Below are 15,223 nucleotides of genomic sequence, written 5' to 3' on the forward strand. Positions count from 1 at the left end.
GAGGTTCCCTAAAGGAAAGGGAGATGGAACAGACCAATGATCACATCCATAACGATGAGAAATGGGGTTTATTAATGTGCCAGCGCCTGGTCTGAGTGCTTTCTTGTATTGTCTTATTCATTCCTCAGGACGGTCCTAGGAGTTAGGTCCACTTACCGTCCCCAGTTTACAAACTAGACAACTGAGGGGCAGTGTCAAGCCTCTTGCCCCAGGTTACACAGGCAGTGAGCAATGGGCTGGGATTTAAACCAAGGTGGTTTCACTCTGGAGCCCACACTGACACTCACAGCTACCACGAGATCCTCCCTCCGGGCAAGCCTTAGCTTTACATCCTATGGATAAGCATTTTGAGACTAAGAATCCAAGTATGCCAGCGCAGTGATTGTGTTCATATCCCCTTGTTGCCTGGCATATCTCAAGAGAAATCCTTTCTAGGGGGGTGGTATCTTAGCTCCTTTACACCAGGTAGACTGTAGTCATCCCTTTCCCCCAAGTTGCTCTCCTTCCCAGGCTCTATTGCCCTCTTCCCAGTTTCCCATGAACTCACCCGACTGTGTCCTGTGCAGCTGCAAAATCAATGGCCTAGTGTTCCGTGCTCCAGAGAGCCCGAGGCGGCATGTTTCATTGGTTCCTTTGAGTATCTTCCTGGTCAGAGAGAACTTCTTGGAGAGGCTTTAGCATCACTGCAGGAAGAACCAAAAGGGAAGGGGCCCCCATCCCAACTACAGCATGCCCTTCTGGTTTTCAGAGGAGAACACAGAGGCCCAGAGAGGGCAAGTGAATGGTTTGAAGTAAGACAGCAAGTTATTGGCTAGCACCGTGGTCTCTGGGCCTCTTGGTGGGAGTCTTGCAGTATTTCCTCTTCAGAATCCTCTTGGCTATTGAGTGGGTAAGTGCGGGTGACTTCCTGTCTCCGTGCCTTTAGCGCCTAACTGGAAAAGGCAGGGTTTTCATAATTTGAAGCATCCTAAGACTGGGCTTTTCTCCAGTTGGGCAAAATGATTTTAAAACTGTATCCATTAGGATGCTTTGAATTACAAGTAATTTCTAAAAATGTTCAAACTCCCCTAAACAAGGAGAATGTGTTGTCTCATAAATTAGCTTTTCAGATGTGGTTTGAGCTACAGGCATGGTTTGAGCCAGAGATTCATGACATCACCAGGGCACCAACTCTACTTCCTGTAATTTCCCAGCTCTCACCTCCTTGCTGTGTCAGCCTCATCCTCATAGCAGCTTCTCTTGCAGTGTCAAGAACACTGTTGCAGCACCTGGCCTCACACCCACTCACCATGACCTCCAGAGGAAGAGAGCACCTCTGCTCCAGTGTTCCCAAGCAGTCTGCGGTCCACTCTGATTCAACTGGCTCACATTACAGGCCTGCAGTCACTGTAATCAGAGAATGTGATGTGCTTAATGGCCACCAAGGAGATGGAATCACAGTCCTCAGAACTGCTGGCATGTCCATACAGAAATCAGAGCATTGGACCGGGGGCGTGGAGTGGGGAGTGGAGGCTGGGTCATCACTGGTGCCTTCTTCTACACTGACATCTCTCTGAGTCTGCAGAGACCATGAAATGAAGAAGGGGTTCTGAGAGTTTGCCAGTCACCTTACTGCATCCATCTAGGGCTCTGAGCCCAGGTGAGGAAATGACAGGAAGGCCCTGCCTGGCCTTCTCCTGGGTCTCATCACATTCTTCTTTTCTTATCTCCAGACAGAGATTACTGCAGTTTATGTGACAAGCAGCCAATCGGGAGGCTGCTTTTCCGGCAGTTTTGTGAAACCAGGCCTGGGTTGGAGTGTTACATTCAGTTCCTGGACTCCGTGGTAAGTTCCTGCTCCTGTGGTCCTGTGGTCCTCTGTGATCAGTGATTGTTTTGGCTCAAAGGAAAAGATAGACCTCATGGTTTAGAAGCGTGCTTACAAAACTCCCACTACAGACTTTGATTAGGAATGCAAAATTGTCTCAGGATCTAAACTTATGGGTGACCTTGGGTGGGCCCCCTCCCCTCTGGACCTTAGTTGCTGTTGCTGTAAAGTGGAGCCCTATCAGCTCTTTGATTCTGGAAGTCTGGGTTATTATGGGAGGCAGGGCCTGGGGAAGTTAGGCCTAGCTCTTGGATCTGGTGGCCCCTTCCTCCAGCTGAGAACCCATTTTATAGAATTCCACAGCTTTTGTGAGTTTGTACAATTGTTTATTGTCTGCTTCCCCATTAGAATGCAAACTCCCTGAGGGCAGGACCCTGGCTCAGGCTTCCTGTTCACACCTGCCTCACACAGTGCCCAGCATCTGTGGGCACTCAATAAATGTCAAATGAAGCGCATGGCTGTCAAGCTGGTCTGACTGCCAGTGGCTCCACTGGGCTCTGGCATGGGTGACATGCCTGACACCATGGAGGCTTCCTTCAGATGTGCTTGTTAAGCATTTGTTTAACAAATGCTGATTGATTGCAGGGGTTTTTAAGACAGGTTGTGGGAATAGTCAGGAGTTCCTCTTGGTTCAGCCAACTGCCCTTGGGTTTCTATCTGAGGAAGGAGGACAAGAGGGGAGGAGGAGGAATGGGGAGTGGTCATGAAGGGCGTGAAGTCACCCAGGCCCCTCCCCTCTCCCCCAGGTGCAGGGGCTGAGAGGCTGCTGTTTCCTAAAAGCCCTCATGCCACCATTGGCTGCAGCCATCCTGACCTCTATGTCAGTATGGGGGACAACCCTTTAAGGTTTCAAGTCTCTGTATCTGCTTCAGGATCTCGATGTGCATCTCTAGACTCACAAAACCAAATTGCCCACTGGACATCTCCACTGAAGTCACAAAGGCCGCCTTAAAGTCAGTAAGTCCCAAATGCACTCAGCACTTTCTCCCAGGACCCCAAAGCTACCAGCCCTGAGACATTACCTGTCCCAGTGACCAGCACCCTACAGTCACCCGAGACTGAAATCTTTGCACTCTTTAATGCCTTCCCCTCCTCATCCTTCCCCAGCCTGATCAAGGCTCATGTGCTTGGCTCCTTGACCCTGCCCAGGCCAGCTCCCTCCCCTCCGCAGGCGCTGCCTTGGGCTTAGGGGAGGCTCTGCCTTGGGCTTCGAGCAGATTCTTGGCGCCTCTTGTATGAGTGATTATAGTAGTTTTCAATCTTGGCTGGGCATTAGAAACACCTGGGGAGCCTTAAAAACACACCAGAGCCTGAGCTGAAGCCCAGACCAATTAATTTGAATCTCTGGAGGTGGGGCCTAGTATTTTATAACTTTTATTATGGAAAATTTCAAGCTATAAAAGTAAAGTCGACAGAATAGTGTAATGAACCCCCAGGCACCCTTCACCCCACCTCAGCAATTATGAACTCATGGCCAGTCTTCTTTCATCCATTCCTCCATCCTCTACTTTGTAACATTTTGTAGCAAATTTCATATATTATCTCATCTGTGAACTTTTCTTTTTTTTTTTTTGAGACAGAGTCTCGCTCTGTCGCCCAGGCTGGAGTGCAGTGGCCGGATCTCAGCTCACTGCAAGCTCCGCCTCCCGGGTTTACGCCATTCTCCTGCCTCAGCCTCCTAAGTAGCTGGGACTACAGGCACCCACCACCTCGCCCGGCTAGGTTTTTTTGTATTTTTTTAGTAGAGATGGGGTTTCACCATGTTAGCCAGGATGGTCTTGATCTCCTGACCTCGTGATCCGCCCATCTCGGCCTCCCAAAGTGCTGGGATTACAGGCTTGAGCCACCGCGCCCGGCCAGTGAACTTTTCAGTATGTATCTCTGAATAAGAGCTCTTTAAAAAATAGTATTATCATACCTTAAAAAATTCTTTACTATCATCAAACGTTAGCATTCAGATTTTCAGCGTTCTCGTACATTTTGTGTGTATCTGTTTGAACTGGTCTGGATAAGGTCCACACATTGTGATCGGCTGATGTTTTCTTGACTCTAGGCTCCCCCTTAACCATCCATCCCCCTTTGTAATACATTTGTTGTTCCTACAGAAGAGCTTTCCACAGTCTGAATTTTGTATTCTTATCCCCAAGCGTCATTTAACAGGTTCCTCTATATTTCAGGTTTTTTTTTTTTTTTGAGATGGACTCTCACTCTGTCGCCCAGGCTGGAGTGCAGTGGCGCGATCTCAGCTCACTGCAAGCTCCGCCTCCCAGGTTCATACCATTCTTCTGCCTCAGCCTCCCGAGTAGCTGGGACTAAAGGCTCCCCCCACCGTGCCCAGCTAATTTTTTTGTATTTTTAGTAGAGACGGGGTTTCACTGTGTTAGCCAGGATGATCTCCATCTCCTGACCTCGTGATCCACCTGCCTCAGCCTCCCAAAATGCTGGAACCACAGGCGTGAGTCACCACACCCGGCCAGGCTCATCTATATTTCTTATGCATTGCTAGTTGGATCTAGAAACTTGACCAAATTCAGTTTCCCTTTTTGCGTGTGGAGTGGGATTTGACTTCCTCAGTGGTTTCATGTTCTTTCATCGGGGGCATATACTATCTGGTTGTCTTTCTTTTTGAAATGGTAGCAGCTATTGCTAGTCTGTATGTGAATCTGTTAATTAACAAGGGCTTGCAACATGGCAACATTCTAATTCTGCCATTCTGTCTTCATTTGCCAACAGAGGCACTTCCTTTTGATGACCATGTGGTGACCTAGTGGTAAAGTTCATGGAGGAAATGGTTGATTCTTTTCTCGCATTAATGTTTCTAAAATACCAAACTGGTTCACTACCATCCTCTAGTAGCAGTAACTAATTAGAGTTTTTAACTCGTGGTTTTAGACATGTTGCATGTGTACTGTTGCACCGTAGTCATTATCCTGACTGATGCTGATGGTCTCATCCCTGGCTAGTGGGGGCCTCTCCGGGTTGGCTTTGAGTCCCTGGCTGGACTCCAGCAGTTATCAGTAGTCTCCTTGCTGTCTGATATGACACAGGGTTCTGGGCTCATCTTATACTAGATCTATTGTTTTTTGGAGGAGCTGTGGTTCCTTTTACTGGGACACAGTAGTTGCAGGCCATAGTTTGGCACAAGGCTTATTAGCACTAGGCTAGCCATCCATTCTAACACCTATTGGCATTTTTCAGATCTCCCAGGGGTTCAGTGTGTATCCAGGGTTGGAAAGTAATGACATCTAGGATCAAGTCCGGGTTCTGAAGCTAACTTACCAGATCTTCCAGCATCAGCTCCTGCCCACCTTTTCACCCTTGACCTTCCCGGAGTCTTTCTTCAACCGTGTATTCTGGCCTCACTACCCACTTCTGGCATTTGTGACTTGCCAGGAGAGTTCAAGCCTCTTGGCCCTAGCTCCCTCAGGCCTCCCTGCCTGAAATCCTCCCCATAGTCCATTTGCCTGGCAAATGCCTGCTTATCCTTCTGTCCCCTGTTCACAGAGGTCCTCCCAATCTCCCTCTTCTTGTCTCTTCTCCTGTGCCCCTCTGCTGTGGGTGCTTGCTTCTCACATGCACCTGAGCCACATTGCTGCCCCATGCTGGCAGAGGTGCATTGATGGAGAGTGCAGGCTCCAGAGATAGGATGCCAGGACAGCGTGGCTCTGCCACCATCTCTTGGTGAGACCATGCATGGGCAGGTGTTTAACCCCTCGTGTACTTCGTGTCTTCATCTGTAAGTGGGGATATAGCTGTATCTGATGATGGGAGAGGTGTTAGGTAGAGACTACATGAGTTCTTACTGCTCAGAACCATGTCTGGAATAGCACTGAGGCTCAGTGAATATAGCCATTGAGGGGTTTGTGTGCCTATTCCTCCACTAGTCAAGCCTCTTGGTGGCACAGACGTGGCCCATGGTCTGTGAATCCTCAGCCCGCAATGCCACACCTAGCAGTTGAGTGATGCTCAGATTGGGCCCAGTGGAGGTTGGTGACTTGCCTGAAGTCACAGAGCATGTGAGGGGCAGAGGTAGGCCCAGAACTCAGGTCTCCTGGCTCCCGGTCCAGGCTCCTTCCTCAACATCATGCTGCCTCTGAGGCCATGAGCATAATAAGCCAATGACATGGAATGTTTGAAGGTGAGAACTGGGATGGGAAAAGAAGAACTAGAGCAGGTTAAAGGAGGTTGGGAGTGTGGATATGGGGAGGCTGGTCGTATCATGAAGTAGGATGGTCAGCATAGGAGTCTTTGAAAAGGCAACGTTTGATTGAGGACCAGGAGGAGCTGGAGGAGTTAGTCAAGTGAATATGTGGTGAAAGGGCATTACAGGCAGGGAACAGCCAGCACAAAGGCCTGCAGGCACGAGTGTCTGCAGTTGGAGGGGAGGGAGCAAGGGCAGAGCGGGTAGGAGAGAAGTTGATCATGTAGGACTTTGTGCCATCAGAGAACTTTGACTTTGAGAGAAATGGGGGAGCCACTGGAGGGTTTTTAGCAGAGCAGTGGCATGGTCTGACTTGGGGTTTGGTTCTGTTTTGTTTTGTTTTGTTTTGTTTTGTTTTAATGAGACAGGGTCTCACTCTGTCATCCAGGCTGGAGTGCAGGGGTGGGTTCGTAGCTCATTGCAGCCTCAACCTCCTGGGCTCAAGTGATCCTCCTGCCTTGGCCTCCCAAGTAGCTGCAAATACAAGTGTAGTGTGCACCACCATGCCCATCTGTGCCTTAGGTTTTTAAAGGATCCCTCTGGCTTCCATGTTGGGAGCAGGCTTTGAGGGGCAGAGGTGGGAGCAGGGAGATCTGCTAGGAGGCTGTTGCAGCAGTCCAGGTGAGAGCAGCTGGTGGCTCAAGCCAGCATGGTAGCCCCTGGCAGTGGTGAGAAGTGGTTGGATTTGAGACTTGTGTGGAAGATGGAGTTAACAGTATTCTCTGATGGACTGGGGATGAGAGAAGAGTTAAGGAAGACTTCAAAGTTTTGACCTGAACAAATAGAAAGATGGATTTAGGGAAAGGCTGTGGGAGGGTCACCTTGTGGGAAAAATCAAGAGCTCCGCTTCAGGCACACATGCTTTGGGATGTCTACCAGATGCTTGAGTGGAGAAGCTCCAGGGGAGATGGGTGTTCAAGTCAGGCTTCATGAGAAAGGTCTGGGCTGGAAATGGAAAATTGGGAATTGTCAACTTTAAAAAAAAAAAATTTACTTTTGAGACACAGTCTTACTCTGTCGCCCAGACTAGAGTGCAGTGGTGTGATCTCAGCTCACTGCAACCTCTGCCTCCCGAGCTCAGGTGATCCTCCTGCCTCAGCCTCCCAAGTAGCTGGAACTACAGGTACACGCCACCACGCCCAGCTAATTTTTGTATTCTTTGTAGAGACAGAGTTTCACTATGTTGCCATGGCTGGTCTCAAACTCCTGGGCTCAAGTGATCTGCCCGCTTTGGCCTCCCAAAGTGGTGGGATTACAGGCATGAGCCTCTGTGCCCAGCCTTGGAGTTGTCAACATATATAGAGCTGGTGTTAGAGAGCCCTGGGCTGGAAGAGCTCACTAAGGAAACAAATCCACGTGGATGGAGAAGCGTGAGGACAAAAGATGCCCCGGACCAAGCGCTACTCCCCATTTGGAAAAGAGGAGGCAGCAGCAGCTTTGGGAGCCATCTAGAGAGTTGATGAGGCAGAGCTGGGTGAGGCTAAGCCTAGGAGCCGGTGGAATTTTCCAGCCACGTGTTTTGTTAGACACTTATAGTCAGTTTGAAAAGGGGGAAAAAAAAAATCCTGTGGATGCCCATTTTCATTCTGGTCATGCTGTCGTTCGCTCTCTCTGGGCCTGAACCAAGAGCTGTTTTTTGGAAAGGAAATGTGAGTCTGGCTCCCTGCGTCAGTGCGTCCAATGCTCTTCACATCTGCCCTAATGAAGCTGCCACTCACGAGAGGCCGACCCCATCCCCTCTGCGTTTTCATGTGCATCCCTGGGAATTAGCGAGACTTTTTCATCGCCCATCTTGACGTCAAATGACCAGCCTCTGGAACACCTCTTTTACGCACGGAGACTTTATTGAGTTTTCCAGGGCTGGCGTAACTTCTCGTCTAAGGTCCGTTTTTTCTTCCATCCTGACCGGAACCCAGAGGAGGGAGGAGGTGGCGGTGTCCTTGGTGTTACAGTAGCGCCCCGGGTTCTGCCTGACTCGGCCAGCACCATCCATGCCATTCCCATCTCTCTGTTGAATTTCTACCAAGTGGAGCTTTTAAAAATAACCTGTCCTCGCTGGACTCTGATGTAGTCCCTGGGAAAGGGTCCTCTCCTGCACAATATTTATTTATTTTTTTTTAATTTGAGACAGAGTCTCACTCTGTCACCCAGACTGCAGTGCAGTGGCACGATCTCAGCTCACTACAGCCTCCACCTCTTGGGTTCAAGCGATCCTCCTGCCTCAGCCTCCTGAATAGCTGGGATTACAGGTGTGCACCGCCACACCCAGCTAATTTTTGTATTATTAGTAGAGATGGGGTTTCACCAAGTTGGCCAGGCTGGTCTTGAATTCCTGACCTCAAGTGATCTGCCCGCCTCAGCCTCTCAAAATGCTGGGATTATAGGCATGAACTATCGTGCCCAGCCTTCTGCACAGTCTTAATGTCTGCATTTCTCAAGTCAAGTGGAAGAATGCAGCTGTTTTTTAAAGAGAGCCCAGGTGATTTTCTGGGTAGCAGAACTGTTGGTGCATCATTTACTAGACTGCAGAGGGAGTTCGGCCTTTTGTATTGGTTGTCAAGGGTCTTCCAGGAACCTGAGAAAGACTTTTCTCCTGCCACTGCCAGCTGCCCTCTCAGCAAGAAATGGAGTCAGTGACCTAAACCATGACTAGGTCTGGTCTCTAGAGGGCAAAGAGCTTGTCCAGCAGGTCAGGGGACTGAAGAGGGTCTAGGCTAGTGTCAGCCCCCACAGGCCAAAGGGTCTTGGGCATCTCGGAGACTGATGGACTTCTCTCTAACCTGTTCCCTAGGAGCCTTGACCACATGCTGGCTCATTTGAAACCATCTTGTCTCCACACTTGGGTGAGACTTAGTGTGTTCTGGTCTCTTCTCTTTGGGATTGGAGGATGTTTGGCAGATCTGTATCTGTATCTGCCAGATCCACCCAGTGCATATTTATGGGGCATCTCCTATGTGCCAGGCTCTGTTCTAGCAGTTGGGAGAACACAATGAACAGGGGAACTAAGTTCCTGCCCTTGTGCAGCTTGCTTTCTGGTTAAATGAAAGATTTAAAAAAAATAAGATTTTTTTTTCCAAGAGATGGAGTCTCACTCTATTGCCCAGGCTGGAGTGTGATGGTATGATCATAGCTTACCGTAGCCTCAGACTCCTGGATCCAAAACGAATCCTCCCACCTCAGCCTCCTAAGTAGCTGGGACTACAGGCGCAGGCCACCATCCCTGGCTAATTAAATAAATTTCTTTTTAGGAGATGGGGTCTCACTGTATTGCCCAGGCTGGTCTTGAACTCCTGGCCTTAAGTTATCCTTCCACCTTGGCTTCCCAAAGTGCTGGATTACAGGCATGAGCCACTGCACCTCGCCAAGGAAAATTTGGAAGTGAATTAAGCAACACCAGCTACAAGTTAAAATATCTGTTCAGTGTTAGCTTTGGGATTTTTTTGTTGTTGTTCTTTTTTGAGACAGAGTCTTACTCTTTCGCCCAGGCTGCAGTACAGTGGGGCGACCTCAGCTCACTGCAACCTCCGCCTCCTGGGTTCAAGCGATTCTCGTGCCTCAGCCACCATAGTAACTGGGATTACAGGCGTGTGCCACCACGCCCAGCTAATTTTTGTATTTTTGGTAGAGATGGTGTTTCACCAGGTTGGCCAGGCTGGTCTTGAGCTCCTGACCTCAAGTGATCTGCCCACGTTGGCTTCCCAAAGTGCTGGGATTACAGGCGTGAGCCACTGAGGCCCACGTAGTATTAGTTCACCTCAAAACATAGTGGCTTGAAACAACAGTCAATCTTTATTATGTGATGGTTTTCTGGGTCAGGAATTTGGGCATGGCTTCGCGAGGTGTTGTTAGCTCAAGGTCTCTCATGAGGAGATATCAAGAAGTTGGCTGGGCTGCAGTCGTCTAAAGGCTTGACCGTGGCCAGAGGATCTGCATCCACAGTTATTCACATGCCTGGCAGGTTGGTGCTGGCTGTTGGGAGGAGGGAGCCTCTCCGTGGGATTGCTTGAGTATCCTCACAACATGGCTGTCTTTCTCCGGCGCGAGCAATCCAAGAGAGCATGGTAGGAGCTGCAGTGCCCTCTATGACCTAGCCTTAGAGCATGCACACTATTTCCCTAATATCATACTGGTGGCACTGGTTAGCCCTGTTTCGTATCGAAAGAGACTTTCCAAGAGCATGAATAACGAGGCAAGGATTATTGAAGGCCACCTTGGAGGCAGGCAACTATAAATATGAGGTTACAACAAATGAAATCTCATATAGGAAATGCTAAGAGACCTTCCTAGCTGCTAATTAGCCTAGACTATAGGAGATGACATAAAATTAGTGGGCTGTCACCTGTCACCGTGCCTGATCATTTTAAATTTTACTGTGAAATGATCCACTCTGCCTCACCGGGGACTAAGTATTCTGCTTCTGTTGTTTATGAGAATTCAGTATTTGTCTTCGTCTTTCTCTCACTGGTGTGATCCTCCAAAATGGGGAGAGTGGAGGGTGCTTATAGTTTTTCAGATGCACATAGAGACTGTCAGAACAGCTAGGAAGCCAGACCCTGGGAGCAGGGCTATCTTGAAAAAGTGCCACTTCTAAAATGGGTTTATATAGTGCACGTCTGTGGGATCATCCAGTCTCCTGGGTGCCCCACCTGTATTCCCAAATGACATGGCTGTTCTAGAAGCTGCCATGTTCTTAATGATGTCACCCCCAAGCTGCAGTTGACTGGAGCAGGAGGGAGTCTGTGAGCCAAGGCGGGCCAACAAGTCCTTTCCCTGGAATTGATGACCTCAAGGGGAAGTTCTTCCCTGCTAGAGAAAGCTTAACATAAAAACCCTGGGAACTGGAAACTGCCATGTTTCCTACACTGGAACAAGCCAGTCAGCACCCAGAGATCGTGAGAACACACACACACACCCCCAACACACAGACGATGGGGGCTCCAGAAGTGCTTGTGTCCCTGGTTTCTGGGCTCTGGGCCCAGCTGCTTTTCTTTTCTCCCCACAATTTGGTTGTTCAGCTCATCCTCAGATTCCAGGAGCCAAAACTTCCAGTTTTGTTGAACTAGGTTAGGCTTGGATTCTTTTCAGTTAGAACAAAAAGAGTAATGGGGAAAGTTAAAGACCTTTCCTTGTAGCCTTTGGATCCTTGGTTGGATGTGGGGACAGAGAAACAATTCTGAGAGGGAAGGAGGAAAAGCAGCTGGTGGGGGTGAGGATGGGGGCAGCCACTCAGGGCTGAGCTCTTAGGAGATGAGTGATGGGGCAGACAGGAAGCGGGATGGCACAGCCCCTCTGTATTAGTCCGTTTTCAGGCTGCTGATAAAGACATACCTAAGACTGGGCAGTTTACAGAAGAAAGAGGTTTAATGGACTCACAGTTCCACGTGGCTGGGGAGGCCTCACAGTCATAGTGGAAGGCGAAAGTCACGTCTCACATGGCGGGAGACAAGAGAAGAGAGCATGTGCAGCGGAAATGCCCTTTATAAAACCATCAGATCGGGCCGGGCACGGTGGTTCACACCTGTAACCAGCACTTTGGGAGGCCAAGATGGGCAGATCACAAGGTCAGGAGTTCAAGACCAGCCTGGCCAATATGGTGAAACCCCATCTCTACTAAAAATACAAAAATTAGCTGGGCATGGTGGCGTGCGCCTATAGTCCCAGCTGCTTGGGAGCTGAGACAGGAGAATCACTTGAACCCAGGAGGCAGAGGTTGCAGTGAGCTGAGATCGTACTGCTGCACTCCAGCCTAGGCAACAGAGCAAGACTCCATCTCAAAATCTCAAAAAACAAACAAAATATCAGATCTCGTGAGACTTATTCACTGTCCTGAGAACAGTACCGGAAAGACCCACCCTCATGATCCAGTTACCTCCCACCACCGGGTCCTTCCCACAACACATGAGAATTGTGAGAGCTACAATTCATGATGAGATCTGGGTGGGGACACAGCCAAACCATGTCACCCTATGCCACTGGGGAGCTTATCACTTCCCCTGAGAGGGGCATGGGTGTCCCCTCCCTCTGAAAGAGGTGAGCGTGTCCCCTCCACCATGTGGAGAGATGCAGCCCCCCTTCCCTCCTGCCTTCTATTCAGTGTTTGCCTCTGGCCAGGCCACAATTCACAAGCTGGTGGCTGTGGTACCTCAGGAAATCTGGGATCACTCCTGCCACTTTCATTCTCCACCCAATGTGGACAAGAGTCCATTCTTCCCTCCCTTCTCTGGTTCCATCCCATCTGTTGCCCTAAGATGGGCCAGTGAATCCCTCCTGACTGAGGCCTGAGAGGGCCACTAAGATGGGAGCCAGAGATTACAGAACACTTTGCCAGGGCGGGCACAGGTTTTGGGGTTGACCAGGTCCGTCTGACCCTGGGGCCCCTGGGGGACGCACCCTTCATGCCCTGCTCGCCATTCTCACTGGGGAGCAGAAAGGAAGCAAGGCCAGTGCCCACCCGTCTGAAGCGCCGTGCAGGGCATCAGCCAGGTCCTGGCAGAAAACGGATGGCCAGCCCCATGTGTGAATGGAGGAATTTAACGAGGGCCCATTTACAAAGCGTGGGCAGGGGAGGGAAATCAGTAGCTGCTGATGCAGCATCCCTGAGCCTCCACCACCCGCTGACCTGCAGGGCCAAGGGAAGGGACTGATGCGGGATCGTGGGAGAAGGCTGCCCACAGGAGTTGGGCCTGGAGAACAGGGTCCAGGAGCCTGCGGTGCCCAGGCGGGGACAGAGCCAGCAGAAAACCACCCCACCGCTCCACCCCCACAGCAGGGTGGGAGAGGGCTAGAGAGGCTCTGGAGGGGCGGCCCACGTGGTCAGCACAGATGAGAAGCTGGGGCCGTGGGGGTGGATCCAGGTGTTTCTCCGGCGGGGTACATGGTGAACATTGTGCTGACCAGGCCTGTCACTTGTCCCTGCCTCAAGGACTCTGGAAAAGCTGACCACATCGATAATTACAGAAGCTGGAGGTGGCAAGACCTCACGGCACCTCTGACTTCATCTTCCTGTCAGGGCAGGAGAAGGTCTCCTGGGAGAAGGAGGTGCCATCTAAAGTTAGTCCAAGGCCGAGAGGAGTTCAGCCCAGACTGCCCTTTCTAAACCAGGGCCGACTTCTTTGAAAACGTGGCAGGTTCTAAAAAGCATCTGAAGGAAATGTGTCTTCATAGCCAGGACATATTTTCTCTGGCAGATTCCGAGATTGATGATGCAATTAGGGCAGGCCAAGAGAATGAAGTATTAGAGCTGTAAACTAAGATGCACATAGATGTTTCCACTCTTTGGGAGGCACAGATGCAGAAAAAGTTCTTTGTTCCTTAAGCTCAATGTAATAGGCTGCATTTTGTGTTAGAGCGGCATCTCCCCACAAAGGCCACCCCGTGTTTGGCATAAATCACAATGCAGAGAGAAGGCTCATTCAGTGGTGTCTTCCCTGTTGGCACCTGGCACGTATCTGGATTATGGATGGTTGTGGATGCTCCCTGGCACCCTGGCTGTTAGAACAGAGCTCTGGGCAGGGAGAGGGCTTTTTTTTTTTTTTTTCCAAGATGGAGTTTCACTCTTGTTGCCCAGGCTGGAGTGCAATGGTGCAATCTCAGCTTACTGCAACCTCCGCCTCCCGAGTTCAAGCGATTCTCCTGCCTCAGCCTCCCAAGTAGCTGGGATTACAGGCACCCGCCACCACGCTTGGCTAATTTTTTGTATTTTTAGCAGAGACAGGGTTTCCCTATGTTGGGCAGGCTGGTCTCGACCTCCTGACGTCAGGTGATCCGCCCGCCTCAGCCTCCCAAAGTGCTAGGATTACAGGTGTGAGCCACCGCACCTGGCCAAGAGAGCTTTAAATGATCAGAACAGCAGAGAGGCCTGTGTTTCGGGGAGGGGACAAGGCCCATCTCCCTCTCTGGTTGGAAGGGACTCTCTTGCAGATGGAGGTCACGAGGGCATTCTTTGCATACGGTTTACCTTTCTTTTCATTGAAATCATTGTCTGGCTGCTATTTCCTGAGCTACATCTCATTGTAAAATTCTGGGTTGTTGGCACAAACTCTTACTTGCTGCTTATGTTTGCTGGGTTCAGCTGGTTGAAGCTTTCTCCCACCACCTGGGCAAAGGTGTCCTCAGAGCAGTGGTTTCTGGGGTGGCCCCAGTCCTGTGGAGTGTGATCTGCCTTGAGCTCGGCCCATCCAGGGGAGCCACCATGGTACCTTTCCTCTGTAGGTGGCCTCTCATCTCCCCTCAGGTAGTCACTGTGGAGACATGGCCTGCCACTAAGTGTCTTAATCAGTGTGAAAAGCCCAGCTGGAGGCCTTCCATCCGTTTTCCGCCTCCCAACACAAACGCTCTTCAAGTGGTGGCCTGGCACGGACTCTTCGGAGAAAGGCCTTTTGATCCCAGCATGGGAGGCCTGTCCCCGTGTGCTCCCACTGCCACCTGCATGCCCGTCCACCGGCGGGACCTCTGTCGGGAGGCAGCTGACCTGAAAGGGGTGTTATTTTTTTAATGTGGGTTTTAGCACCCACAGCAAGAGTATTTTTAGCTGGTTATTGAGGCTGATCAGTGAGCCCCAGGCCTCCATTTGGTTAAATAGAGCCACCTTCACAGACGTATTTTGGTACAGTGCAAATCTAGTGTTCTGGATGGTATAGAGTTACCCCAAATGATGGCCGGCCATTTGCCCAGGGCCTGGGTCCTGCAGAGCAGTCTAGCTACATTCCCATGGTGCCAGACCAACGGCGGGCTGTCCAGGGGCGGCAGGACCCTGGGTGCTTCTCATTCTGGCAAACAGCAGGCAGCTGGCTCTAGAGTGCTCAGCCCCTTTGGAGACACCATTGCGGCCCTGTTGCTTGGTAGCTGTGCTGTATTGGAACCTCTCAGACCCTTAGTTTCTTCATCTGCAAATTGGAACTAATAATACCTACCATGTAGATATAATAATCCCCTGCCATGTAGGGTGAGCCTGGCATCAGCACTCCATGCGGGGAATGTGTCTGTGTGTGGGTGTCTGTGTGTCTATACATGTGTGTGTAGGGGTGCGGGTGTGTTTGTGTGGGTGGGTATCTGTGGGTGTGTGTGTGAGTGTGTGGGTCTGTGTGTGGGGGTGTCTGTGTGTGGGTTTGAGTGTGTGTGGGTGTGGGTGTCTGTGTATGGGGTGTGTATCTGTG

At 50.5% G+C, this 15,223-nt stretch overlaps 1 protein-coding gene across 3 annotated transcripts in view; it reads left to right on the forward strand.

Moving 5' to 3' along the window:
- The window catches only part of GRK5 (G protein-coupled receptor kinase 5), a 261,434-nt gene that overhangs the window by 174,338 nt on the left and 71,873 nt on the right, over positions 1-15,223 (forward strand). Inside the window, exon 3 of one of the 3 annotated variants that reach the window (XM_017849762.1) lies at positions 1,713-1,825. The exons of 1 other annotated variant lie outside the window; for it this stretch is intronic. In XM_017849762.1, the coding sequence (XP_017705251.1) occupies positions 1,713-1,825 (113 nt within the window). Of the gene's footprint in view, positions 1-1,712; positions 1,826-2,691; positions 2,825-15,223 lie in introns of those variants that run through there. One more of the 3 variants, XM_017849760.1, reaches the window with a different exon arrangement.

Source organism: Rhinopithecus bieti, unplaced genomic scaffold (assembly GCF_001698545.2).
Source record: "Rhinopithecus bieti isolate Rb0 unplaced genomic scaffold, ASM169854v2 scaffold_33066, whole genome shotgun sequence".
Taxonomy (NCBI): domain Eukaryota; kingdom Metazoa; phylum Chordata; class Mammalia; order Primates; family Cercopithecidae; genus Rhinopithecus; species Rhinopithecus bieti.